Source organism: Lupinus angustifolius, chromosome LG17 (genome assembly GCF_001865875.1).
Source record: "Lupinus angustifolius cultivar Tanjil chromosome LG17, LupAngTanjil_v1.0, whole genome shotgun sequence".
Taxonomy (NCBI): Eukaryota; Viridiplantae; Streptophyta; class Magnoliopsida; order Fabales; family Fabaceae; genus Lupinus; species Lupinus angustifolius.
The window spans coordinates 5,035,362-5,061,878 of NC_032025.1; the positions used below are offsets into that span (position 1 = coordinate 5,035,362).

General features: G+C 32.3%; 4 protein-coding genes across 8 annotated transcripts in view; all 4 read left to right on the plus strand.

Moving 5' to 3' along the window:
• On the plus strand, positions 5,925 to 6,863 carry LOC109330591. Its single transcript, XM_019564832.1, has one exon. The coding sequence runs from the start codon at positions 6,072 to 6,074 to the stop codon at positions 6,810 to 6,812; it is 741 nt and encodes a 246-aa protein (XP_019420377.1). The 5' UTR covers positions 5,925 to 6,071; the 3' UTR covers positions 6,813 to 6,863.
• Positions 10,392 to 12,503, plus strand: LOC109331913 (uncharacterized protein At4g28440-like). The gene is made up of 3 exons (XM_019566708.1): positions 10,392 to 10,442; positions 10,966 to 11,198; positions 11,938 to 12,503. The coding sequence occupies exons 2-3, from the start codon at positions 10,976 to 10,978 to the stop codon at positions 12,123 to 12,125; spliced, it is 411 nt and encodes a 136-aa protein (XP_019422253.1). The 5' UTR covers positions 10,392 to 10,442; positions 10,966 to 10,975; the 3' UTR covers positions 12,126 to 12,503.
• Positions 14,515 to 19,193, plus strand: LOC109330628. Of its 3 annotated transcripts, none has more exons than XR_002105695.1 (4): positions 14,515 to 14,767; positions 14,950 to 15,071; positions 16,032 to 16,106; positions 18,916 to 19,193. XR_002105695.1 is itself a non-coding variant. In XM_019564881.1 (3 exons), exons 1-3 carry the CDS (start codon positions 14,601 to 14,603, stop codon positions 16,049 to 16,051), a joined length of 309 nt encoding a protein of 102 aa, XP_019420426.1. In that variant the 5' UTR covers positions 14,517 to 14,600; the 3' UTR covers positions 16,052 to 16,380. The 3 variants fall into 3 exon arrangements, 1 of the variants encoding a protein (XP_019420426.1); XR_002105696.1 differs by having other exon boundaries at positions 18,920 to 19,193; XM_019564881.1 differs by lacking the exon at positions 18,916 to 19,193 and having other exon boundaries at positions 14,517 to 14,767; positions 16,032 to 16,380.
• LOC109330471 (spermidine synthase 1) overlaps positions 21,831 to 26,517 on the plus strand; it is a 10,304-nt gene continuing 5,617 nt past the window's right edge. Inside the window, exons 1-4 of one of the 3 annotated variants that reach the window (XM_019564661.1) lie at positions 21,831 to 22,035; positions 23,418 to 23,494; positions 23,588 to 23,710; positions 24,204 to 24,308. In XM_019564661.1, the coding sequence (XP_019420206.1) occupies positions 21,918 to 22,035; positions 23,418 to 23,494; positions 23,588 to 23,710; positions 24,204 to 24,308 (423 nt within the window). In that variant the 5' untranslated portion in view covers positions 21,831 to 21,917. The remainder of the gene's footprint in view (positions 22,036 to 23,417; positions 23,495 to 23,587; positions 23,711 to 24,203; positions 24,309 to 26,517) is intronic. The other 2 variants (XM_019564660.1, XM_019564659.1) reach the window with 2 other exon arrangements.

A 26,517-nucleotide genomic window follows, 5' to 3' on the forward strand; every position in this document is an offset into this window, starting at 1 on the left:
AAAGAGGATGTTTCAAAGGGACCACAAACATTAGAGTGAACCATTTGATCTCATGTGTACCTCTAATTTAAATGAACTTCTCGTTTGTTTGCCAATTAAGCAGACCTCATATGCCTTTTCTGGTAGATTTGTGATAGGAATTCCCTTGACCATTTGTTTTCATCATTGATTTCCATTGATGCCAAGCATTGAACTTCAACAGCTTGTATGTTTACTTGGAATGTCATGTTCTTGGTCAATTTGCTTCTTAGTATTGGTTTGTTCTTATGGCCAAAGAGTTTAAGTTGTCCATCCTTCATTAACACGTTGAATCCCTTCTCCACTAGTTGACCTATATTCAGCATATTACACTTCATTTTTGGCACAAGGAGCACATTTGAGATTATGGCTTTCGATCCATTATGTCTTGTGATCACCACATTTCCTGCTCCTTCTACTTCTAGTGAGCTATCATCAGCAAATTCCACCATGCTTTTTTTTATGGGTCAAAATCTACCAACAATTCTTTATGCATTGTCATATGGTTGGAGCAACCTGAATCTAGGTACCATGATTCAGTGTGTGGATTCTCTGTAGAGGTAGTCATCATCAGGTTCACAGGTTCTGAGTCTGATTCTTATTGTACAACATATGCTTCTTCATGATTCTTCATTTGTTTTACCTTATCAGGCAAACATTCATAGGAATAATATCCTAATTTGTGGCAATTGAAGCACTTTACCTTCCTCTTATCAAATCTTTTTTGGGTTTGATTCTTTCTTGGCTTTCCTCTTCCATTAGAAGACTCAAGTCAATCATGAGTAAACTTGCTTCTTTATGAGTTTTGCGGCCACATTCTGTTATGCACTTGTCTACCTCTCCATTTCTTGTCTTTCTTATTGCCTTCCTCTTCAAAGTGACTTACCTTCAAACCTTGCTCTGTTCTCTTGCTTGGACATCTATCAAGCAATCTCATTTCATGAGCCTCAAGTGAACTTTGAAATTTCTCTATCTTCATTATGGTGATGTCTTTTTATTCTTCTATTGCTACCACAATGAAGTCAAATTTCTGAGGTAAAGATCTCATGATTTTTTCAATTATCATGAGATCTGTGATGAATTCTCCATAACCTTTCATCTAGTTTGTAATGGTTAGTATCCTGGTGAAGTATTCACCAATCTTATCACCCTTTTCCATGTTTAATAATTCATATTGCCTTCCAAGAGTCTGCAATTTTATCATGGCTTCGAATCAAGATATCCCAGGCTTATTTGACAGTGGTAGCATTTGGAATTTTCTCAAAATGGACATCATATACGCATTGATAGACCAGAAATAGTGCTTTGTTGTCCCTTTTCTTGGTTTCTTTGTGCATAGCTCTTTGTGCCTCTGTTGCATCAGGACCTGGTGTATGAGAACCATCTTCAACCACCTCACTAATTTCTTGAAAACAGAACAGGATCTTCATCTGTATTCTCCGTCTATCCCAATTTTTTTCTGTGAGAATAGGGAGTCTCATGGATGGTAGATTTGTGCCATTTCCCATCATCTTTGTCTTCAATTATCTACTTAATTCTTTCAAGCTTCCTCCGATTCCACCCACAGGTTGTGTTCCCTGATATCTTTCTAGCTAATTGATTCACACGCAGTGAATTTTCAGTTGTACATTCCTCTTTGGTTTAGCAACTGTTTGGGATATTCTTCCCTGCTGGATTTTTGCACACACACTCACACCACATAGATCCCTAGAAGTTTTCAAGCTCTTGATACCAAAGTTTGTTCGGAAAAGAAGAAGAAGATGATTAAGAAGAAAATGAGAATATATAGAGAGTATGAGTAGTTTGTTATTCGAAAATTGCTCTCTTACAAAGAGATCATATACTTTCCTTTTATAGCAATGACTTGGTTAACAACCATAACAGAATTTCAAAAACTAACGCTCTTTTCTTATACTACACTCAACAACTAACAAATTGATTGCCTAGACTTGAATTACATCATGTTTAACACATGGACGAACATCAGATCCAAAAGAGAAATGTAGATCATTTGTCATTTGTCTCATTTTTGTATCTTAATAGTATCTCAATCCAATTAGAAAGTAATATCTAATTAAAAAGAAAAATCATAAAAACAAAAAATAAAGTTTTTATATTATTTAGTGAAATATAATTAGCTTAAGATCTGACTATCATAGACACAATCAGCAAGATACTTAGAAGAAAATGAATCTTTGAATGACATCTAATAGGCTTAGGGCTATGTTAAATAAAACCCTAAAGAAAGCATTCCTAATCCTTTAGCTAGAGCAGACAAGGCCATACCATTTTTTATTGAAGGTTGGTTCATCCTTTATTCTCCACATGGTCCTCGTCATTGTTGGTATTGTGTGTTACTCAAAATATCCTGAAGAACAACTTTAGTGTGCAATGTAATGCCTGACCACACAAAGAGAACAAATGTTTGAATAAAGCCTGATGAGTTAGTATGAAGTTGAGTAGAAGCTATATACCGAACTTCTCAAAGAGATGGTCTTTTACATATACAAGGAGTTATGGTTGTCATCTTCCTCTGTTTGAGCATACTCGTTCATCTTACCCGAAATCTCCCAAATAAACATTGATCATGTTAACAAAGTTATACCAAGATGTAGGTACAATTTAATGTTTAAGATCGTGTGGTAAATTGGATTAGATGACTCTTCGTCAAGCTACCACCTATTATTTTAAAATATTATTTATATTTGAAAATCAATTTCGGTAAATGTCTTGTATTATTTAGTACCATTAAGTACTAGTTTCTATAAATTATCCAAATTTATGTTTCAAACTACCTCTCTACGTTCGAATAAGGATTACATGTTTCAAAAAATTCATGTCTTCATATTTCAAGCTAATCACATTACAACAAGTAATAAAAAGAATTACTTTCTGTTTTTATGATTTTTTTTGCTTAACTATTTGGTATTTTTTTTATAGAATTGATACAAAATGAGACACAAAATCTTGGGAGATATGATCTTCATTCCTCTATATTTGCCAAAAAACGACTACATTTATATCTTTCATTGCATTTACCTTCTATATTACATGTGGAAAAAGCTTTATTTAAATGTCGGGTAGATTCGTGTGGATCAGTGACGAATCTAGGACCCAGACGCAAGGTGTGCAAAATAGGTTAAAATTAAAATAATAAATATCTCAATTATAAAAAATGGAAATATTGTGTAAAAATTACAAAATTTAAATAATTTAATCAAATAAAATATATAATTCATAACTAATCTATGTGATTTCACATTTTGAAATTGTTGAAAGATATTTACTTTATTGTCAATATTGTTGAACACTTCTCACTAAATATAAATATAAGTCACTAGATAGTTATTCATTCATGCATCTTCCATTCCATTACACAATCTATTTTTTACAATTTTCATAATTGAAAAAACTCTTTTTAAAATTGTATTGTTAACTTTAAAAGAAGATAAATTAATGGGGAAACAATTTGTCTTCCACCTCCAACCAACTTATCTTAAGATTACTTATTCATTTCAAAGAAGCAAATTCAATAGTGTTATGCATATCGATATTGTAAGTCTCAAGTTGATTATCAAACATCATAAAATTAGTTGAACGAAAAATTATGTGGATAAAACTTTACAAATTCAGTCAATTTTATCATATCAAAACTAGATAAGAAGTTAGCTAGACTCAAACAAGACATACAAAGAAGCAATTGAGTATTTATCTTGGATATCCGATTATGAATTTCCTCGAGTTGCATATATATAATATTATAAAATATTTCAATACAATAATGATTATTTATTTTTCATGGAGCATGTCATTTTATTTACAAAAGAATAAATTTTGGGCTCGTAAAGTTATAAGTAAGAGTATAATATATATATACAATGCTTAAATATTTATATACAGTCACTAGATAACCTACCATTTATTTAAATTATTTTAATTTTAAGAATGAATGATAATTAAATATGAATGATACAATAACAATATATATTACTCACAATTTTTCTGTATAAATAATATAAATTTTTTCCAAAACGTTCCGGTGTGCTGGGGTGGATAAAGATAATTATTGGTCAAAGTTCTCCACAAGACAGGTCTATGGCGCAGAAGCTTGTCCATGTGATAAACTTGATTGTTAACGAAATTGCTCTGGGTCTATGGTCCATGGTAGTATAATAATGTTGAAATACCTTAGTCAAGCATGAGTTCAGACACCATTAAGTTTATTAGTTTAATTGGTCAGCGTAGTGCTTGGTTGACAAGGAATAGAACGGGAATCATAAAAGACCACTCTTTACTCTTTATTACTATTAAAATACTTGTCAACCAATCAAAATATCACCAAACAAAGAAATGCATACGTGCTTCTAGTACTCCAAAAATTAGACTAATGAATGCGTCACGTTGTGATGAACATTCAAAAACTCACTTGAAGAATTGAATGAGTCTATTCATATTCATGCATGCACTTGGATAAGCTCTGTGTATTTGCATGGTGGTGCTTAAATTTGTTAGCATACCTTGTCAGTCAAGGATGATATCTTAATTTTGAATTAATTATAGCTTACGTATCATATTGTCTTATGTGATATAATAATCATATTTTTCCTCCTTCTATAGTTTCTTAGCTATTTCTCTTACTAAAACTTCTTTAGTTATTTCTAAAAGCAAAACCAAACACATTAAAAAACAATTAATGATGAAAAAATTAAGCAACAACCACTACCCACTTAAGTGAAGTCATCACTGATATCAGCCCCGCCAATGCCAGTTCCAGTTTCATTAAGTAACCCGTGACCTCTGCACCGCAAAAAATGTAAAAGTCACGCCCTATCTGCCCAATTCTGTTCAAAAATAAAATTAATGCTCACCATTTTTGCATTAAAAAATTCGCAGTCAAGAATTCAAAAGCTGTCCCTTTAATGATATTATGTAGAGAAATGAAATAAGTACATTTTTTTTTTGTAGGATTAACATGTAAGTATTTTTTACACTCTGAGTAAATCATTAATCATTTATATGTTAACCATCATATAAATATCAAATAAAAGTAATATAAATTAAAAGTGTATAATGTACTAATAGTGTAAAAAACTTTTACATTAACTGTGTGTATTGATTTTAAACTGTTTTTTTTATATTGTTAAAAGTCAAACATGTTATAATAAGTTTTCAATGTTTATTTATTCATTCAATTTATATTACTAGTGTTTAAATAGTGTTTGTAATAGCATGAGTTAACTCAACCATTTTATTTTTTATTCCTCAATTAGTATTTTAAAGACAAGGATGGGGGCTTTTACTGTTGAGTACGACTCTTCTAAAGGTCAACTAATACTTTAGAAGTAAAATATCAGTTTGGACGATTTATGAATTATATATCTCAATTAATAAATTTGCACCCAAACTTAAATTAAATCGATACACTATCCTAATATAATGCAATGCATGTTAGAGCTAACCGATTATTATTAATCGAACCGACTATATTCCCATATTATAGACACTTACCACTTTATAGGAATAATAGAGAGATTAACATGCTTTAATGAGAGAATCTTCTAATTTTAAATTGAGATATTTATTTTCATGAGGTCCCCTTCGAGAAGGGACCAAGAAGGTGCCACGCAGTTACTACGTGAGGCTCCGCGTGTATAGGTAAACACGTGCAGCGTGTGAACTGAAAAATATTATATCAATTTTATATATTATCATTATCATTCATATTTAATTATTATCGACTTTCCAAAAAAGATTAATATTAAATGAAGAATATATAATGTTTTAATCGCCTTGATTATATATAAATTTTTATATTAACAATATATATTAAACTTATAATAAAAATATAAAATAAAAAATCAAAGGATCATAGTATTTTAATTTAAGTGTGTCCCCCAAGTATGAAAACCAAACCATTCTCAACTTCTTATTAAGATATTCAACTACTTTCCTTTAAAACCCAACCATAAGCTCCAAAACTTTACAAAACTCTACAAAACTCACACACATATAAACACAAACCATTAAAAAACAGAACCATAAGAACAAGAACAATGCAAAACGTTTCAGACGAGTTCGCTGAAGCTTCTGGAAAATTCGAACATGACTTTATGGCCAAACTCAGAGTTCAAGATGATAACGAAGACAGTGAGAATCGTGAACAAGAAGAAGAGGAAGACGAAGAAGAAGAGTTTACCTTCATGTTCACTAGTCCCGACGGTTCTCCAATCTCCGCCGATGATGCATTCGAGAACGGCCAGATTCGGCCGGTGTTCCCTGTCTTCAATCAAAATCTTCTCTTCACTGACGATTACGACTGTGCCTCCGGTAACCAATCACAGATCAAGAAAGTATTCGTTCAGAAAATGGATAGTTCTCCGTTGTCGACGGCGGCTGAGAGTTCAAAATCAGGATCGGAGCTACCAACGACGGCGAATTCATACTGCGAGTGGACGCCGAAATCGGCGGTGAAGAGCAACTCGACAGGATTCTCGAAGCTGTGGAGGTTCAAGGAACATATGCTACGAAGCAACAGCGACGGAAAGGATACTTTTGTATTTATCCATCCGCCGCCGGCAAAGGCTGAGAAGGCGAACTCCGGCGAGGTGAGAAATGTTATGGTGAAGAAGGTGAAGGGGAAAACGACGTCGTCGTCGGCGCATGAGAAAAATTACGTGATGTATAGAGCGAAGAAGGAAAATGAGAAACATAAGTCTTACTTGCCGTATAAGCAAGATTTGTTTGGGTTCTTCGCAAATGCCAATGGTTTCAGCCGAAATGTTCATCCTTATTGACATCTTCTGGTTCATACGACAGCGTCGTTTGATTGAACTACAAAATATTTTTCATTTTTTAATTATTCTACATGTTTGAAAAATACCTACCTAACTTGAGATTTTTGCTTGCTGTGATGTAAATACATCTTCTCATGTTTTCTTTGTTGGTTACAAATATCTAGTGATATTTAATTTTAGTCTTCCAGTTTTTGCAAGATCAAAACTTGGTTTTAATATCTAGTGATTTCTATGATTAAATAATAGTAGTCCATTCATGTGTTACATTATTCGAAGTAAAAAATGATAATATCTATAATTATATTATTAATAATAATATTATTATAATATTATAAAAACAATAGTCCATCTAATCAAAAGAAAATAAATAAAAGTCCATTCGTGTGTTACATTCTAAGCTAAGAAATTATGAATCCGTTGCAGTTATACATTACGGGTGATTAACAAAGAGATCAATTCTTCTTTTGGTGTTGTGACATTGGTTTATAATGAGATTATAATATTCTAAACCGTTTATAAATCTAGCTAGTGTCATACTTATTATTAGTATATGATCAGTACAATTTGTTATTAATATATTAACATGAGTACAATCCGAAAAAACAAAGGTTGCTGGTGAAAACATGTGATATTGTTTATTGTGATATTGTTTATTAGGGGCTTATTACTTGATTAGATCATGCCAAACTTTTTTGTGAATATGTTTGGACTTTTTATAAAAACATATTTAATTTAACAAAGGCATATTAAAATTAATATGTTATATAATAATGTTGAAATTATATTATTTTAAAATAAGTAATATTATTACGTATCTAATTTCAGAATAAAAATAAATATAAAAAATATATTTTAATTATTAGAGTTAAATGACCTAACCAAAACTATGTCTATTAGCTCATTTAAATATATATATATGGTTAACTATTTCATGAGTCATGACAATCTTATATATGAGAAAACCAACATGTTATGTTAGACTTTTAAACATATCAGATTGGGCTTCAAAATTTTTTAAACATGCTAACAAATGAAACCCAAACTCCACCATGCTATATATGTTTAACTTATTAAAGGTAAAATTTGATGCCAACGTTACTTGTCATAGACCAGAAATGTAACGTAGAAATAGGATGATTTTAAAATAATGGAGAATTTAATTATCCTGTATGCGGATGACAGATGTTGTGATATGAATACACAAGTTAAGTATATACACTAGCAAACATAAACAGAAGAGAAAAAATAATGCATATGAATTTTGTATACCAATAACGTATCATATATTATTCATATTTAATTATTATTAATAAATAAATGATAAATAATATATTAATAATATATATATTTTTAAATTAATAATACATAAATGTTACCATCAACTAAAAAATAAGATAAAAACACATTGTTAGGTTGTAAGAAAACAATTTTGATTTCCAAATCTCCTAACCACTTGACCTAGAAACAGAATTAATATGCATGTATGAGGTGTCCAAATCGTATGTGGATCCACTCTGTGTGGCGTGGTGTGATGGGAAACAACAATGATCGTGAAATGGACAAAACAATGAATGTTGCAGAACCAATCTCTTGTGGTGGAGAACATTTGTCATTTTTATACCATTCAAAATTTTGAAATTTTTCTGTATAGCTACCAGTGTAGTCCCATCGTACGTGAGTGTAATGATTAAGCTGTTCAATAATATCTCCAAATTCTTATACAAGCTACAAAGAAAATGGCTACAGAAGTTTTCCAAGTTTCAAACAATATGTTAATGTTATTCAATACTATGTACTATCAATAAATTCATACATTATTTATGTGCTAACCATTATTAATTATCAAACAAAATAAAAATATTATAAATTAATAATAATTATCAAACAAAATAAAAATATTATAAATCAATAATAAATAATATGTTGATAGCGTAAAAAAATTTATATTAACTATGCTACATTTTAAATCCTTATACTTTTGTATAATAATGTTTTCACATGTTAAATACTTATTTATTATTAAAAAATAGTTTAATCTAAATTCCAAGTATTATAATAGTTACTTATGCATGACTCACAGATGAAAAATATACAATTAACTATTAATCTTTAAAAAATTATTCTGGCCAGTAGAATTTTATAATATAATTTAAAGATTTTAAACAGTATTTCTTTAAATGAAAATTAATTTTAATGGAATATTAATCTTTAATTTTAATTAATTTTAAACAGTAGTTTGCTCACCATGCTCATCACCTGTCTTATTATTTTAATGGAATACAAATATGTCAAACATTTGATTATGATTAGTGTATAAAGAAAACTGACCATTCTTATTTTAATTATTGCAAACTATGAAACATCAATATCGATTCTCTTGTTGGATACAATATAATATTTCAAAAAATATACAAGACACGGTACCTTTGTAATACATAATATAGTAACACAAGCTTGTATTTAACACTTGTCTGGATGCATCACTTAGTTGGTAACACAATATACAACTGAAGTTACATAGGCCAACACAAAATGAGGTTGGGTTGTATTTGATTATTTATTTTGTCTTTTTAAAAAATAATCTTTCTTGGAAGCAATATAATTATGACTCATCATAAAAAGAATATAATACTTATGTAATGTCAGTATTTATACATACTCAATTCATTATTTAACATTTATTTATATTACTTATATTTAAAATTTAATTGCTTTGTTAGTATTTCTGATTAAATAGACATTAATATTGTCCTTTCATTTTGTTATTGATTAACGTTTTTCTTGGAAAATAATTTTTTTTAGTGGTGAATGAAATTTAAGACTTGTGTATAAAATATACAAAAAATTATAGAGTTGGGTTAGCCATGAGTGACTTCTAGGCATTATTTTAGAATGCTTGTAGAAGTTGGTTTTTTCTATACTGACTTCTGGTCATTGTCACCAAATTTATACCAAAGTTGTATTGGCAATCAAAGATGTATATCACTACCATGACTTCTATGCATGAAATTATTAACATTGTGAAGTTGTAAATCCACTCTAGTACTTCTAGGTATGAAATCTTTAACATTGTGGAGTCTTCTCTCTATTCCACAATTTTTGTGTTTAAAAAAACTCATTTACAAAAGTCGTACACAAACAAAAAGACTTCCTAATTTTATCAAGCGGGTTCCTCATATTCAAACTTTTTAATCTAACGAATTCACAAATTAGAATCCACCAAGAATTAATCCACATGAAGCTACTCACAAGAATAAATGGGTGATTGCATTAGTGATGGAAGGAGAATAGGAGAAGGATTTATGATGATGAAGAAGAGCAAGAAACAACAATATCTTCAATTTTCGAACACCTAAACAAAACCTTTTCCAAACTTTGGTATATTTCGGTGAATATTTAATATTGATATAGCATAAAGGTAAATTAACAAACATGGAACAATTAGAGGACTAAATTGCTATTTTTTATTCTTAAAAAGAAACAAATTAAAACCTAAAAAATCAAAAGTAATTTAACTTAAGTGGAAAAAAGCACCACGCTTAAAAGCCGATCTCGTTTGGCTTCGCGTTTTGATATCAGTTTCAACTTCAGATCTCTTTTCCTTTCAGCGTCTTTAGGCTCCATTTCGAGGTTGATTTCACGAATTCTTCTCCTTCTCACTCTTCGATTTATATGCATGCATTCGTACTTGTTCTTTTTTGTTGAATCAATTTGCCCTGGTTTGTTTTGTATTCGAAATTTTCTTAATTATGTTTGATGGAATGATAAGTTGGCAATAGTTTAGATCTCATGATAACCTTTCCCTTGTTGCTGTTTTTATTATCATTGTTGTTTATTTCTCTAATTTTGATATTGGGATAATGAAAAGCTCAAAACTTTTGTACCCCTTTAAGCTCAAAATTTTGTTTGCTTGTATTTTAGTTATATTGGTTAAAACGAGATTTTTATTGGCTGCATTTTTTTGCATAAATAATTCAAGGACATTGATGTGTATCCTTTTTTGTGTGGGTTCATTTTCCTTTCTGTGGTGCAAGGAGGAATGATGCATCAAGCTTTGATTTTGAGCTACACATTAAATTTTTATAATACGGGTTAGTGGTTCAGTGCTACTCTTTTGTCTGATGTTTTAGTGTCACTTCTTGTGGTTTTGTAGGATTTTAAATATGGCAGATTCAAATCAAGGATTGAGGAAGCCAGTGTTTACCAAGGTCGATCAGCTTCGACCCGGGACCAGTGGACACACTTTAACTGTGAAGGTTGTCAATGCTAAGATTGTGTTGCAGAAAGGTCGTCCTGATGGTCCTCAACCCCGTCAAATGCGACTTGCTGAATGTTTAGTTGGTGATGAGACTGGATTGATCATATTCACTGCGAGAAATGATCAAGGTATGCATGTTTTTGATAGTTTTGTGAAGCTGACCGGATACAAGTATTCCTTACTGTTTTTTTCATTCTTATTGGATTATTTTTTCTGGGGAAAAGGGTTCTAATGTTATTTTTCCACATGGAGGATTCACGTTTCATGTGTCGAGTGCATTGTTTCTCCATTGTGTGTGCATGTCATTTATTTTCTGATATGTGTTACTTCCCGTCTTTTGTTTGTCGATGTGTTATGATTTATGAATCAAGTGTTTTATTTTGTTAATAGTGTGGGTATCTGTAATTTATATTACAATGTCTGTCCATTTTGGTCTTTATATTATCCAGCTACCTTTCTGAATCATTTGATTCACTAAATGCTTATGAGATCTCTAGAACTGTAATGTATTTGATTCGCCAAATGCTTATGAGATCTCTATTTTGTTATTGGACCATTTGTCTTTATTGTGTGGTTTGGAGTGCTCAGAAAGTACTTAATGGATTAATCATGAATTCACTTAAATCAATACATATTTGTTAAAAAATTCCCAATAACTTGTATATTGTAATTCTCCCAACTTAATTATACTTTGAGTGCATTTGTTTATACACATGACCTCATTTTGTCTTATCGACTTATTGCCCATGGATGAGTTGAAAATTTATCTGTCCCAATGTCTAATGTTTAGCAGTATTGCTGAACATGCTGATATATACAGTTAAATGCTAAACAATGTCATGTGATTCCAATTTTGCTTCTGTTCAGTGGATTTGTTGAAAGATGGAACAACTGTTGTCCTGCGCAATGCCAAGATTGACATGTTCAAGGGATCAATGAGGCTTGCTGTGGACAAATGGGGTCGCGTTGAAGTCACTGAACCTGCTAGTTTCACTGTCAAGGAAGATAATAACTTGTCCCTGATCGAGTACGAACTAGTGAACGTTGTGGAATGAGTTACTGGGACTGTCTGGAATATGTGATGTGTTATAATGAGAATAAAAAACAAATCAAAGAAAGAAATCTAATCTTGTCAATGGGACATCTGGTTGTGGCAATTCACCTTAGGAATAGAGATTTGGGAAGCCAATAGTACCAACAGTTGCTTCTTACTTTGCAGCACACTTGGTGGATCTTGTAAGTGGAAGAAGAAATAAAAGAAATTGGCTTACAGATCATGTTTTTTGTTTTAGTATCTGTTTAGTTTTGGATGATGTGAATCTTCATTTACCATGTATTATATTTATCAGAATATTATATATGGAAGGTGAGTGTTCATACTTGATATGTTCCCATGTGTACTCTCAGTCTTTATCATGGTCTGATGTCTAGTACTAGTAGAATCTGAATCATTTTTAGCAAAAAGTATATTTATCTCAAAAGATAGGTATGGAAATAAAATCCTGCATTAACAATAACATCTTCAGTTAGTTTAGAAAAATTAATCTGTCAAGTGCAAAAAGGAAGAATACCCTTCATAATAAATGAAAATATTATTTTTAGTTTTCATTTGACTGATGACTCAACTGATATTCTGTATTCCATCATTTGTTATGCACATGTGGATCAATTTTTAGACATCTCCAACACTATTGTTCACTAATAGTACTGTTTTATCGTATGTGTTTGTTTCATCAAGATTGATAGTGAGTGATACCCACTAATAGTGCCAAATTGAGTGAAGAGTGTAGAATTTCATTAACAGTGCAGTGTAGACTCTGAGGTAGTCTTTTGCTGTTGTCTCCATGAGACATTCTTTCAATACGATGACAAGAAAAAAGTAAGTCCCGCACAAAGTGATTGTTCTTGGGCTTGTGGTCTAAGCAAACCATGTCATGCCCTACTTCATACTGTCCCAAGATAAACCTGTTCATTTAAAGCATTGGCAACTTAGTTATACTAAGTGTGTTTTGGTGACCAAGATACAACAAAGATAGAAAAGGATAGCAAGCTAGATAGTATGTGTAGGATAAACTCTTATCATATCCGGTGCTTGGTGAGCATTCGATAATGAGTGCATTGATGTGGTGATGGTGGCGGTCGGGTAATATGTTGATAATGGCAGTGATGTTTACGTGTAAAAGCATGAAGGCAAAAATGTGTTATCCTTTCATGTTTTTCCCCTAACTCATCTGTCCGATAGGATAAAGAACCATTAGGTAAACATGATAAGTCAATGGAATATTAGTATCTTATCATGTTGGCTCACCAAACTCTAGATTGTAACAAGATATGATATATTACTATATTGTATCCACCAAACGAGGCTTAAATGTGTTAGTATGAAATGGCATGAAGCAATAGTTTGATTTTACCTATTGTAAAAAAAGGAACTACAACTCAATTGCAACATCAAAAAGCAAATGGTTTATACAAGGTTTTGTTGGTTTTATTTGATTTGTTTAACTGCTTCTTAAGACTCGCTGACCTTAACATTAAGGCCCATGAGACTTGTAAGAGTACAGTTTCTTAAGCTTCATACAGTTAAAGGAAACTACAAGAATCAGAAGCTTTAAGAAAAAGCTTATAAAAAAAGAAGCATTAAGAAAATAAAACTAAATCCTTCTAATTTCTAAGCGTTTGATCCTACAAATTTTCCATTATTCATTGATTTTTGCTTCAAAATGATCGTTTATTGCAACTCGCTAGTATGTTACTGAACTTGTGTAAGCTATGTATGAGTACTTGGCATAGCAATTGTTTAGCAAAATTAGCACAAAACTAGTCTTTGTTCAATGAATACTTCAAAAAAATTGTCTTTTGTTCATTCGTGAAGATTAATCAAACTCTCATATATTATGTTGACCATGCTGTATGAGCAGCCTGAATAACACAATATGCATGTTATTAACATAGTGTTTAAGTAGAGTGGAGCCTCGGTGATAGAGTTTAAGGTTCTTAATACAAACATTTCCGGATAAAAATAAAACCTCAAGTAGAAGAAATCATAGCTTTTCAATCTGCTCACCACACCTCCTACTAAAACTAAAACCACTTTTGTTTTTTTATCCCTGAAACCTTGTACTGATTTGTTTGCGAGTTGGACTTTAGACGGAAAGAAAAAAAATAAAAGGTTTAAGAGTCATGAAATATACTTGTAGCCTTCCCTTGCTATTTATTCAACTCGCAAACAAACCCTTAAACTCTATCACTCCTAGTAAATCTCAGGACAAGTGGTATTTTTCTATCTTGGAACCTTACACGGATTAATATTCTCTAAAACATTTAGCTTATTTTTAAAAGTTTTTCTGGGTCATGAAACTCTAAATATTTGAGGCCCAAATTAAGATTGCAAAAGGCCCTCTAGAATATATATCCATTTGCTTAAACCCAAACTCACAAAGAAGCCCTTGTTTGGTGATTCTCTTTCATCACTGCAACTTGCAAAGTGAGTGAGAGAGAGTTTTGTTGGGTTCTGAGAATTCAACAAAATGGTGACGGCTAATTGTGTTAGGAAAACTCTCCAAGCAGCTTCGTCTTCTACAAGAACCCTTTTCTCTCGTCAATCTTCACCTTCTGCTTCATATGCTTCTAAATTCAATTCCCTACCTTCTTCTCCTAAAGTTTCTACCCAGAAGCGTTCCCTCTCATTTTCATGGTAAAGTTCACTCCTTTTTCACTACATCACCATTTTCTCCCTCATTCCTTAACCCCTTTTCACGACACTCTATGTAGAAGTATAATACCAGTAAATGGTTCCTTCTGATTTGTTCTGCATTATTAAATTTGATAACTTTATTTTTATGCATCTGGGTAATTGTATGTTGTTGATTTTCTTAGGCTTCCGGTGCAATTGGCTAGTGTACAAGTGTCTTTGACACCATTGCATAGTGTTACTGCCTCTGCTTTGTTCACTTCTCTGCTGTCTTTACACAATAGCAATTGGGGTTGTCTCTCAGAAGGTTCCTTTCTTATTTCATCCTGATTTTTATGTACTCTATTGTTATTTGTTGAATTATCTTGTACATAAGTTTATCCAAATAAACTTGTATAAAGTGCCTATAAGGAACAACTAATCGAATAGTTTCATGTCATTAAAAATAGTTGTTATAAGGATTTTGTTATCTTTTTTTAAATGTTATTTTAATGAAGTGGAAGCATTCGATAGATTGTGTTTATTAGACAAGTGCCTATGCAAGTTTTTTCTTAAGTTTATAATAACTATCTTTTGCCCTTTTCATTTCAGTTATCAATACCCTATAATCTATAATTTTATGTTTTGGGATAAAAGGGGTCATAACTTCATCCCTTTTGTTGTTGTAGTATTTATTTTCTATCATTTGTAGCTTTTCCTTTTGCCTTAATATGGTTATAGTAGCTCTAATTGCTAAATAATAGAATTTTAATTCAATAATTGTCAGTGATAATGTTGTTTCCTCCCCCAACTAGATCATAGGCATGCCACATTCCTATACATATGTTAGTTTGGTGATTACAAACAAGGGAAACAAAATGTAGGCACAAGCCTATTGATACTTAGCGGTTTTGTTTGTGTTGCCCTTTGAGGTAATATAGGATTCTTGCACTTTGAAGTCTTCAATTGTAATCTTGCATGAAAAAAAATTCATTTTAAGTATCTTCATTGGATTTTGTCTATTCATCAGTATATTGATTGGTTTGTCCTGATTGCGTTGGGCGCATTCCACTTAATTCGCGTTGGGCGCATTCCACTCAATTCTACATCACTGTTACCCCTTCCTGGCTTGCAGTATTCTTGACCAATGAATAACTGTTGGATGAATTTGAATGCAGAATCTAATGATTAAATTCAAACTTGTCAACAAAAAGCTGTGGATACCTAAGAAACCCTTCTCTTTTAACGCTCACAAACCCTGATATTTTCTTTGTTTATATTGTGACAGGTTTTGCAACACCTCTATAGCATCATGCCTATCAGCCTATGGTATCTTGCATTTAGACCAACCAGATACCATTAGGTGTAGGTTTTGTTTCAATACTTGTTTCTAGTAGGTACTATGTTTAATAATGTAATTTGATTAATTTATCTTTATTCTCCGGTTACCGTTTACAAGGAGTTTCAGCTGTTGAGCTTTCGGAAAGATGAGTCTTTTCCCATTGGGTAATCCTTAAATGTGAGAAAAAATTTCATGTAAAATGTATGACATTTTTAAAAGTGATTTTATTTTTAATGAGTAAGGAAACTTTGAAGTTGAAATTGTTATCATGTGATGTGCTCTCCTGTTTTTGTCACTCCTATTATAAATCTCCATTGATTCTATATGGCTCATCACTTTTGTACACTCCTATAATTCGAGCACATTTTCCTCTGGGCTTATTATGAGCCAGATTATCTATCTCAATCCCAATCATTAAGCAAATCTTCTATACATAATACAGTGATTAGCTTTTTGGTATGAACAACTGGTTCTATAAAGATGAATCTAAAAATGTTTAATGTGTATTGTATTTCTTATATCACGTTGTTTATAATATGATATGATGCCATTTTTGGTCTTGCTCAACCATATTGGCTTATTGAACTTGTTGATGTTTACACGTTTTTTCATTTGTACACTTGAATTTTGGTATCTATTTATTAGTTGAGGTGATAGTAGTTGGCATCACACGTAGAAGAGTGATTAAAATCATCATTCAAATAAGAGCATATTTATTGTCCCACAATTTGTGTCATTGCATGTACCACCATTTTGTGATTGATTGAAAACTGTATTGTAGTTAAAAATTTAATAATTAACTATTTTTCTAATCAATCACACCGATAGCATATGACATAACTTGTAGGATAGCTTATATGGACACTCAAAGTAGAACCTATAGTTTATTTTCCATCTGCATGTTTCCCCGATCTTCAAATTTCAACCTCTCATCTACTATTCAACGATCATTGGGGCTAGTTAACCAATTTTACGTCCCAAGTTACTGTTAAACTCAAGGACTGAGCCCCATAATTTATTTTAAATCTGTTTAAAATCTTTTTAACGCAATCAAATTGAATGGAATCATCAATTATTTTGTGATTTATGTTATGATGCAATCATTAGGTTAGGACATCAATCATGTGTTCTATAAAAAAAATCATTAAATAATCTTTTATGTCATAATAATGACAAATTGAATAATGTCTTTTATTACAAAATCACGTATTGGTAGGAATAAAGGAGATCCTCATGTTGATTAAAAAGTTAAGGGTTTGATTCTTTTGAGCAGATGTTTGTTGAAAGACATAGCTATACATCTTGAACTAGATTAGTTCTTTACTCGTAAAGTAAAGGATACTCTTGGTGATAGTACCAAAAAAACATATAGTAGTATCACTTTGCTGATTCATCACTCCACTTAAGTACAACAATGAAACTTTGGAAGCAGATTGACACAGAAGCTGAAAACTGGCTTATGGAATTTATTGAGAAGGCCTTTGAAACATGTTTGTTGAAAACTAAGGGAGCATCAGATTGTGATGTTAGGAAAGTACTACTTCTAATTCGTTCACAAATAGGGGAATCTTACTTTTTGAAAGTGTCATCTAAGTGAAGTTGATAAAACTTGCATAGAATTGTTTTTCTCTATTTGGCCGATTAATTGTTGATCATTTATTTATGGAAAACCCAACTATCTTACTCATATTTACACACACCATGTTTTATAACTTATCTACACCTGCTCATTTCCTTCTATGCTCACCTACACTTAGTGGTGGATAAACTTGACGTATCAGTTTAAGTTGCAATAAATGCAGTGTTATTAAACTCGATTGGACCAACTATTTTTTTATGATAATACGCGTCGTCACTATAAGCAATAAGGACGCAGTGCTCATTCCTTATCCTAATTTCAAGAGCTGCATGCAAGGCTCCACAATGAAGGATTGTTGTTGTTCCTTCAATTTTCTCTGCTAGAACTGCAAGTAAATCTGTGACAAGCTCTTCCTTTTCACATCCTATTTATGATGTTAACCCACCAAGAATCTACATTATATTAGTTCTCATTGGATCAATAAGTACCATATTAAATCAAATATTCAGATAACAATATTTTGTTGGGAAGGGAAATATAATATATACATCAATAATCTTCTTTATAAAAAAAATGAAAACCTTCCATTAATAAATAGTACATCCACATAATGGGATGCTATGATATAGACAATTCTATTCAAGGTTGAAATAAAAAATGATGAAGTAAATGATTCTCCAATAATATTGTGAAAGTTAATGGTAAAGTAGTGGAGAAACTTTAGTTCAAATAATTGATTATATAAGCAAAAATCATTACAAACAATAAAATGATAACAAACTATGTTATGATATAAACTTAAATAAGAGTTAACTAGAGATAATTTAGATAAAATTAACTAACAAACTACAATCCTAGGGATGAGTATACCAGATCCTACATTCCCTCTTAGTACGGTCTGATCATGATTGAACACAAATAGAGTCAGGTCTCATTGGGTTTAAGACCGAGTTTGGGATTAAAAAAATAGACTCATACAATATTTATGGTCAGGTAGAGACCAACATCACCCATCATAACCCATCCCATGATCAATCACTCATCATGTTTGTATTGTCTCAACAATATATATATATATCAAATTAAATATTAATAATAAATAATATTAGGAATACTTTATCTAAAATAAATATGAATTATCTTTAATGGAATCTATATTCAGGTTTAATAGTTGACCTGATCGATATTTAAGGTCGATTTAACTTCTAATCTAAAACCAGTCCGAGTTAAAAAAAAAAAAAAAAGATACCATTAGGTGTAGGTTTTGTTTCAATACTTGTTTCTAGTAGGTACTATGTTTAATAATGTAATTTGATTAATTTATCTTTATTCTCCGGTTACCGTTTACAAGGAGTTTCAGCTGTTGAGCTTTCGGAAAGATGAGTCTTTTCCCATTGGGTAATCCTTAAATGTGAGAAAAAATTTCATGTAAAATGTATGACATTTTTAAAAGTGATTTTATTTTTAATGAGTAAGGAAACTTTGAAGTTGAAATTGTTATCATGTGATGTGCTCTCCTGTTTTTGTCACTCCTATTATAAATCTCCATTGATTCTATATGGCTCATCACTTTTGTACACTCCTATAATTCGAGCACATTTTCCTCTGGGCTTATTATGAGCCAGATTATCTATCTCAATCCCAATCATTAAGCAAATCTTCTATACATAATACAGTGATTAGCTTTTTGGTATGAACAACTGGTTCTATAAAGATGAATCTAAAAATGTTTAATGTGTATTGTATTTCTTATATCACGTTGTTTATAATATGATATGATGCCATTTTTGGTCTTGCTCAACCATATTGGCTTATTGAACTTGTTGATGTTTACACGTTTTTTCATTTGTACACTTGAATTTTGGTATCTATTTATTAGTTGAGGTGATAGTAGTTGGCATCACACGTAGAAGAGTGATTAAAATCATCATTCAAATAAGAGCATATTTATTGTCCCACAATTTGTGTCATTGCATGTACCACCATTTTGTGATTGATTGAAAACTGTATTGTAGTTAAAAATTTAATAATTAACTATTTTTCTAATCAATCACACCGATAGCATATGACATAACTTGTAGGATAGCTTATATGGACACTCAAAGTAGAACCTATAGTTTATTTTCCATCTGCATGTTTCCCCGATCTTCAAATTTCAACCTCTCATCTACTATTCAACGATCATTGGGGCTAGTTAACCAATTTTACGTCCCAAGTTACTGTTAAACTCAAGGACTGAGCCCCATAATTTATTTTAAATCTGTTTAAAATCTTTTTAACGCAATCAAATTGAATGGAATCATCAATTATTTTGTGATTTATGTTATGATGCAATCATTAGGTTAGGACATCAATCATGTGTTCTATAAAAAAAATCATTAAATAATCTTTTATGTCATAATAATGACAAATTGAATAATGTCTTTTATTACAAAATCACGTATTGGTAGGAATAAAGGAGATCCTCATGTTGATTAAAAAGTTAAGGGTTTGATTCTTTTGAGCAGATGTTTGTTGAAAGACATAGCTATACATCTTGAACTAGATTAGTTCTTTACTCGTAAAGTAAAGGATACTCTTGGTGATAGTACCAAAAAAACATATAGTAGTATCACTTTGCTGATTCATCACTCCACTTAAGTACAACAATGAAACTTTGGAAGCAGATTGACACAGAAGCTGAAAACTGGCTTATGGAATTTATTGAGAAGGCCTTTGAAACATGTTTGTTGAAAACTAAGGGAGCATCAGATTGTGATGTTAGGAAAGTACTACTTCTAATTCGTTCACAAATAGGGGAATCTTACTTTTTGAAAGTGTCATCTAAGTGAAGTTGATAAAACTTGCATAGAATTGTTTTTCTCTATTTGGCCGATTAATTGTTGATCATTTATTTATGGAAAACCCAACTATCTTACTCATATTTACACACACCATGTTTTATAACTTATCTACACCTGCTCATTTCCTTCTATGCTCACCTACACTTAGTGGTGGATAAACTTGACGTATCAGTTTAAGTTGCAATAAATGCAGTGTTATTAAACTCGATTGGACCAACTATTTTTTTATGATAATACGCGTCGTCACTATAAGCAATAAGGACGCAGTGCTCATTCCTTATCCTAATTTCAAGAGCTGCATGCAAGGCTCCACAATGAAGGATTGTTGTTGTTCCTTCAATTTTCTCTGCTAGAACTGCAAGTAAATCTGTGACAAGCTCTTCCTTTTCACATCCTATTTATGATGTTAACCCACCAAGAATCTACATTATATTAGTTCTCATTGGATCAATAAGTACCATATTAAATCAAATATTCAGATAACAATATTTTGTTGGGAAGGGAAATATAATATATACATCAATAATCTTCTTTATAAAAAAAATGAAAACCTTCCATTAATAAATAGTACATCCACATAATGGGATGCTATGATATAGACAATTCTATTCAAGGTTGAAATAAAAAATGATGAAGTAAATGATTCTCCAATAATATTGTGAAAGTTAATGGTAAAGTAGTGGAGAAACTTTAGTTCAAATAATTGATTATATAAGCAAAAATCATTACAAACAATAAAATGATAACAAACTATGTTATGATATAAACTTAAATAAGAGTTAACTAGAGATAATTTAGATAAAATTAACTAACAAACTACAATCCTAGGGATGAGTATACCAGATCCTACATTCCCTCTTAGTACGGTCTGATCATGATTGAACACAAATAGAGTCAGGTCTCATTGGGTTTAAGACCGAGTTTGGGATTAAAAAAATAGACTCATACAATATTTATGGTCAGGTAGAGACCAACATCACCCATCATAACCCATCCCATGATCAATCACTCATCATGTTTGTATTGTCTCAACAATATATATATATATCAAATTAAATATTAATAATAAATAATATTAGGAATACTTTATCTAAAATAAATATGAATTATCTTTAATGGAATCTATATTCAGGTTTAATAGTTGACCTGATCGATATTTAAGGTCGATTTAACTTCTAATCTAAAACCAGTCCGAGTTAAAAAAAAAAAAAAAAGACTCTACCAATACCTATAAGGTATGGGAATGACAAACTTAACTCATCCCAATGGGGCTCACCCCTAGCTAGAATGTTCTTGTCCTTAACAAATATAAATGAGTAAATAAATAGAGGGTGTAAAGGGCAAAGAGTGTGAGTTAGCCTCCTACTATACTCGAAATCAAAACCACACCGTTTGTTCAACGTTGCAGAGATGGCGGCAGAAGAGAACGTAGTTGAGTCCACTGATTTTCCAGTCAAAGAAAACAATGAAAATGGCATATCTTCTGTTATTCCTGGCTGGTTCTCTGAAATCAGCCCAATGTGGCCTGGTTCATTTTCTCTCTCAATACCCTTCTCCTTCTCTTTTCAAAAATCTATTCTTTTTCTTCTGTTTGGTCACTCACACACTAAAATCCTTAACTTGGTGTTTCTGTAGACTTAGGGAATCAAAAGCGTGTTCTTTTATCTGTTCCATTCCACCTATTCTGAAGAAACTTAGATTTGTTTATTCATTTTATATGATATAATATCAGTATGATTTTTTTGGAAATGTAGTTTTTAGGTGCTTGACTTGATTTCTGTCAAAAGTGTTTTTTGTTCATGGCTGAAATCATATAGTCTCTATGTCTTTCCAATGATTTTCATTGTAGTACTATTGGTTCCAGTGTTATTGACCTTGTTTTCATGGATTCAGTAAAGGTGACCCTAAACCTATGTAAAGTAATGTTTTTGAGCTCTGCAAGGGCTTTTACTGACTTTAACCTTACCCTTGGCCACCCATGGGATTCCATTTAATTATGCTAGAACTTAGAGTTGATGGTGGATTTTGTTAGAAAAATTCAGGCTTAGTTTTCTTGCACTGTTGTACTATTTTTTATTTTTGTTTTGTGGTTTGTTTGTATTTTGTAGTTTGGGGAACTAGTGGTTTCTAGATGACATATGTGTGTTTTTCAAATTTATATTAATCCCTTACTAGTCGAACATTTTAATGATAACATATTGTTCTTTGTTTGTTCTGCACTTACCTTTCAAATTTAATGAAATAGAGACACTTAAGATTTCATATGAAATGAGACATTGAATAGAGCCACTACAAAGTCTTCACATGATTTATGAGAGAAACATTGATCTCATATTGGCCGGAAGCGTCAAAGAGGGAATTGAACTCAGATTTATTTCCGTCTGTTCTTATGTAGCTCAATGGTAGAGCAGTTAGATTCTAACTGTCTGGTTTTAGAAATTCATCTGAGGCATCAAACACATTTGTTATCTTTGATGATGGAGCCTGTCCTGTCCTTTTTTGACGTCCCTTCTTATTTTTCTGATTTTATGAGAAATGATAACGTATTCTTAAATCAATGACATGCAATTTTGTAGCACATGTTTCCGCCCTTACACGTGCATGCACACAAAGAGAAAAATTCTTTTCAACTCTCCTATTTTCTATTATTTTGGATGTTAATACTCAGTCCAAGGACCATCACCTTTGCTCTATTTGTCCACTTGTTATAGTTTCATTCAAGATGGATCTGATGTCGGTAACAGAAGTATGCCTAATTTTTGTTGTCCTTTCAACAGATATCTTTGTCAACATTTTATGGCACTAATTTCTACAAAACAGAATAAATCATAATGTTGTTGGAAATATTTACACATTGTAATACAGCTTTTTGATTAACATTTATAACTGTCTTTTGTAATAATTTGGCAGGGGAGGCACACTCCTTGAAGGTGGAAAAGATTTTGTTTGAAGGAAAGTCTGAATACCAGAATGTCATGGTCTTCCAGGTACATCTAGCTCAAGTAAATTTTGAAGTATTATTTTGCCTATTTCGTGACCCTGATTTTATTTACTGTGTATGTTGGGATATCCTTTTGCAGTCATCAACATATGGAAAGGTTCTTGTTTTGGATGGAGTCATCCAGCTCACTGAAAGAGATGAATGTGCCTACCAAGAGATGATCACTCATCTTCCTCTTTGCTCGATTCCAAATCCCAAAAAGGTATTTTGATACGTTGAATCCCTCCATGAATTTAGTATATGCTACGTTGCCAGTTTTGTTGCTGATTTCTGTACTTTGACAAACTTTTCATGATAATTTTGAGTCTGTGTATAGTTTTTAATCATTGTATGTCGAGTGTCGCTTCGAATAATTTGTGAAAAACATGTCTGTCAACATGTTGATGTGGACTTCTACAGTTCTACTGCACCACTGGTTTATATTTAGCATAGATGATAGCTTCATTTTGGTTAAGGTTGTTTTGGCTTTTCTGAGAAGTCTGCAGAGTGGTAAATGTTGATTACAGTAGGAAGGATCACACCTGTGGAACTGGAAAAGGAATTTAAAATATGACTTACTCGAACCAATTTTGAGCATGAAATGTTAGACGATTAAAAGCTGAAACAATTCTAGAAATATTAGCATCTTCTCCCTGTTCTAACTTTCTAAGTGAATGGAATTAATTTTTTTTTTTCTCATTTTAACTTTATGCTAGGTTTTGGTCATTGGCGGAGGAGATGGTGGAGTTCTGCGGGAAGTAGCAAGACATAATTCAGTAGAAAAGATAGACATTTGCGAAATTGACAAGATGGTTGTTGATGTGAGTTGTGGCACTGGGATTTTTATTCTGTCTAACAAAAGCTAGATAATTTTGCAATTTTGCTTGTTAGTCTACATAATACTTTCATATAGTTAGTCATCTTTCGCAGTATTTTTTTTCTTAGTTGAGTTGGTTTCTCTAAACAAAATTGGTTATTGCCATACCGTTCTTTACACTTACCCAAAAAAAATAACAAAGGGTGACCATGATGGGTACCAGAAACAGAATATTAATAGAACAAGAAAAACAAAAGTAGATAGGTTTATATGCTGAAATTCTGTAACTCAGAATCAGCTTGAAGGAAAGAAAATTACAGAGATAATATATATAGATTTATGGCAAACAGTGAGGTTGCTAGATACTCCTAACTCCCAGTCCCACTAATTCCCCCTTTACTCTGTCTCCATTCTCAGGATATAATCCCCTTCATAATTGCTTAGTTAGTTATTTCCATAGTGGGAAGTTATGCTATTCCCCACTATGCCTCCTTTTCGTAAACTCTAGTGAACCTGGGTCTTTCACTATAGTTCTGTCTATTGGGCCTAATTAAGGGGTCTGCATCATCACTACCCCCCTCAACAACATCCTTGTCCTCAAGGATAAAAGCTGGAAATTGTGTTTTCAGCATGTCCACTTGTTCCCAAGAATTTTCGAACTTAGGCACGTCCTTCCATTTGATTAAGACTTCACGCTCACCATGTTGACCTTGCCTGTAACCTTGCACCTGTTCAGGTTCTGGCCTGAGCTCCCATTCTTCATTCAAAAAGGAGGTAGTGGCTGGCTCTGCATGGTAGGCTTCACTGACTTTTTAAGTAAGGAAATGTGGAATACCGGATGAACTCTGTTGGATTCTGGAAGCTGCAGTTTCTATGCCACTAGGTTGATTTTTGCAATCACCTCATAAGGACCATAATACCTAGGACTGAGTTTTTGATTCATTCTCTTGGCCAAGTTTCTGAGCTTGTATGGTTGGATCTTCAGATAGACCATGTCTCCCACTTCAAATTCAATGTCCCTTCTTTTCTTATTTGCTTGTTGTCTCATCAAATTCTGAGCCTTAACCAGTTGAGCCTTGAGTTCTTCAAGCCATACATTTCTATCAGTTGTGAGGCGAGCCACCTTATCAAGTACAGTCATTCCCACATCTCCCCTTATTACAATGGGGGGTTTCCTCCCATACAAGGCTTCGAAATGGGTAGATTTTATGGAAGAGTGATAATTAGTATTGTACCAAAATTCAGCCCATGCAATCCAAGTGGGCCATTTTTTTGGTTTTTGACCTGTAATGCATCTTAGGTAGATCTCAAGGCACCTATTAACAACTTCAGTTTGACCAACCGTTTGGGGATGGTATGCTGAACTAAACTTAAGCTTTGTACCTGCCAATTTGAACAATTCAGACCAAAAAGTGATCAAGAAAATTTTGTCTCGGTCGAACACTATAGTGGAGGGAAATCCATGGAGCTTGACCACCTCTTGGACAAAGATTTCAGCCACATCCTTGGCTGTGTAGGGATGTGCTAAAGGAATAAAGTGTGCGTACTTGGTCATCCTATCAACTACAACCAGGTTGGTGTCTTTCCCCATTGCCTTCGGAAGCCCTCCCACAAAATCCATGGAGATATCGGACCAGACCTGGGTTGGTATAGGCAGCGGTTCTAGCAACCCACCGGGGCTTAGAGCCTGGTACTTATTCCTCTGGCATACTTCACATTGTTGGACATATTGTTTTATGGAGGATTTCATTCCCTCCCAATAAAGTGTTGCTAAAATCCATTTCCAAGTTCTGAAATAACTTGAATGACCTCCTACGGTTGAATCATGAAACTCATGCAAAATTAAGGGAACCTGATGTGAACCCAAATGAGCCAAAATTGGATCATGATGAATGCTCCACGTTCAATTCAAGGGAGTCCTCACTTCATTCATTATGTGACTTTGCATATGGGCCAAAGTGGGGAAAATAATTCCCAACCCTTTTAAGTAGGGCACGACCATGTTCTAAGGATGGCTAGGACATATTTATTACGTCCTAAGAGGGTTCAATCAAGCTTTTAATTTGTCTTGGTCTTATTTGAATTTCAGAATAAATGATTCTTTGAAGAGCATTAATTACAGTCAACACCATTAAAGCTGGCATGGGAATTTCGTGCAACTCATTCAAGGCAAGTCAAGAGTAGTTAATTCCATGGAGTAATTCGTGCAAAGA

Coding starts and splice junctions, on each gene's coding strand:
- LOC109330591 (XM_019564832.1), top strand. CDS start 6,072: ATGCAAAACGTTTCAGACGAGTTCGCTGAAGCTTCTGGAAAATTCGAA.
- LOC109331913 (XM_019566708.1), top strand. CDS start 10,976: ATGGCAGATTCAAATCAAGGATTGAGGAAGCCAGTGTTTACCAAGGTC. Junction 11,199..11,937: donor CACTGCGAGAAATGATCAAG/GTATGCATGTTT, acceptor GCTTCTGTTCAG/TGGATTTGTTGAAAGATGGA.
- LOC109330628 (XM_019564881.1), top strand. CDS start 14,601: ATGGTGACGGCTAATTGTGTTAGGAAAACTCTCCAAGCAGCTTCGTCT. Junction 14,768..14,949: donor CGTTCCCTCTCATTTTCATG/GTAAAGTTCACT, acceptor TGATTTTCTTAG/GCTTCCGGTGCAATTGGCTA. Junction 15,072..16,031: donor TTGGGGTTGTCTCTCAGAAG/GTTCCTTTCTTA, acceptor ATATTGTGACAG/GTTTTGCAACACCTCTATAG.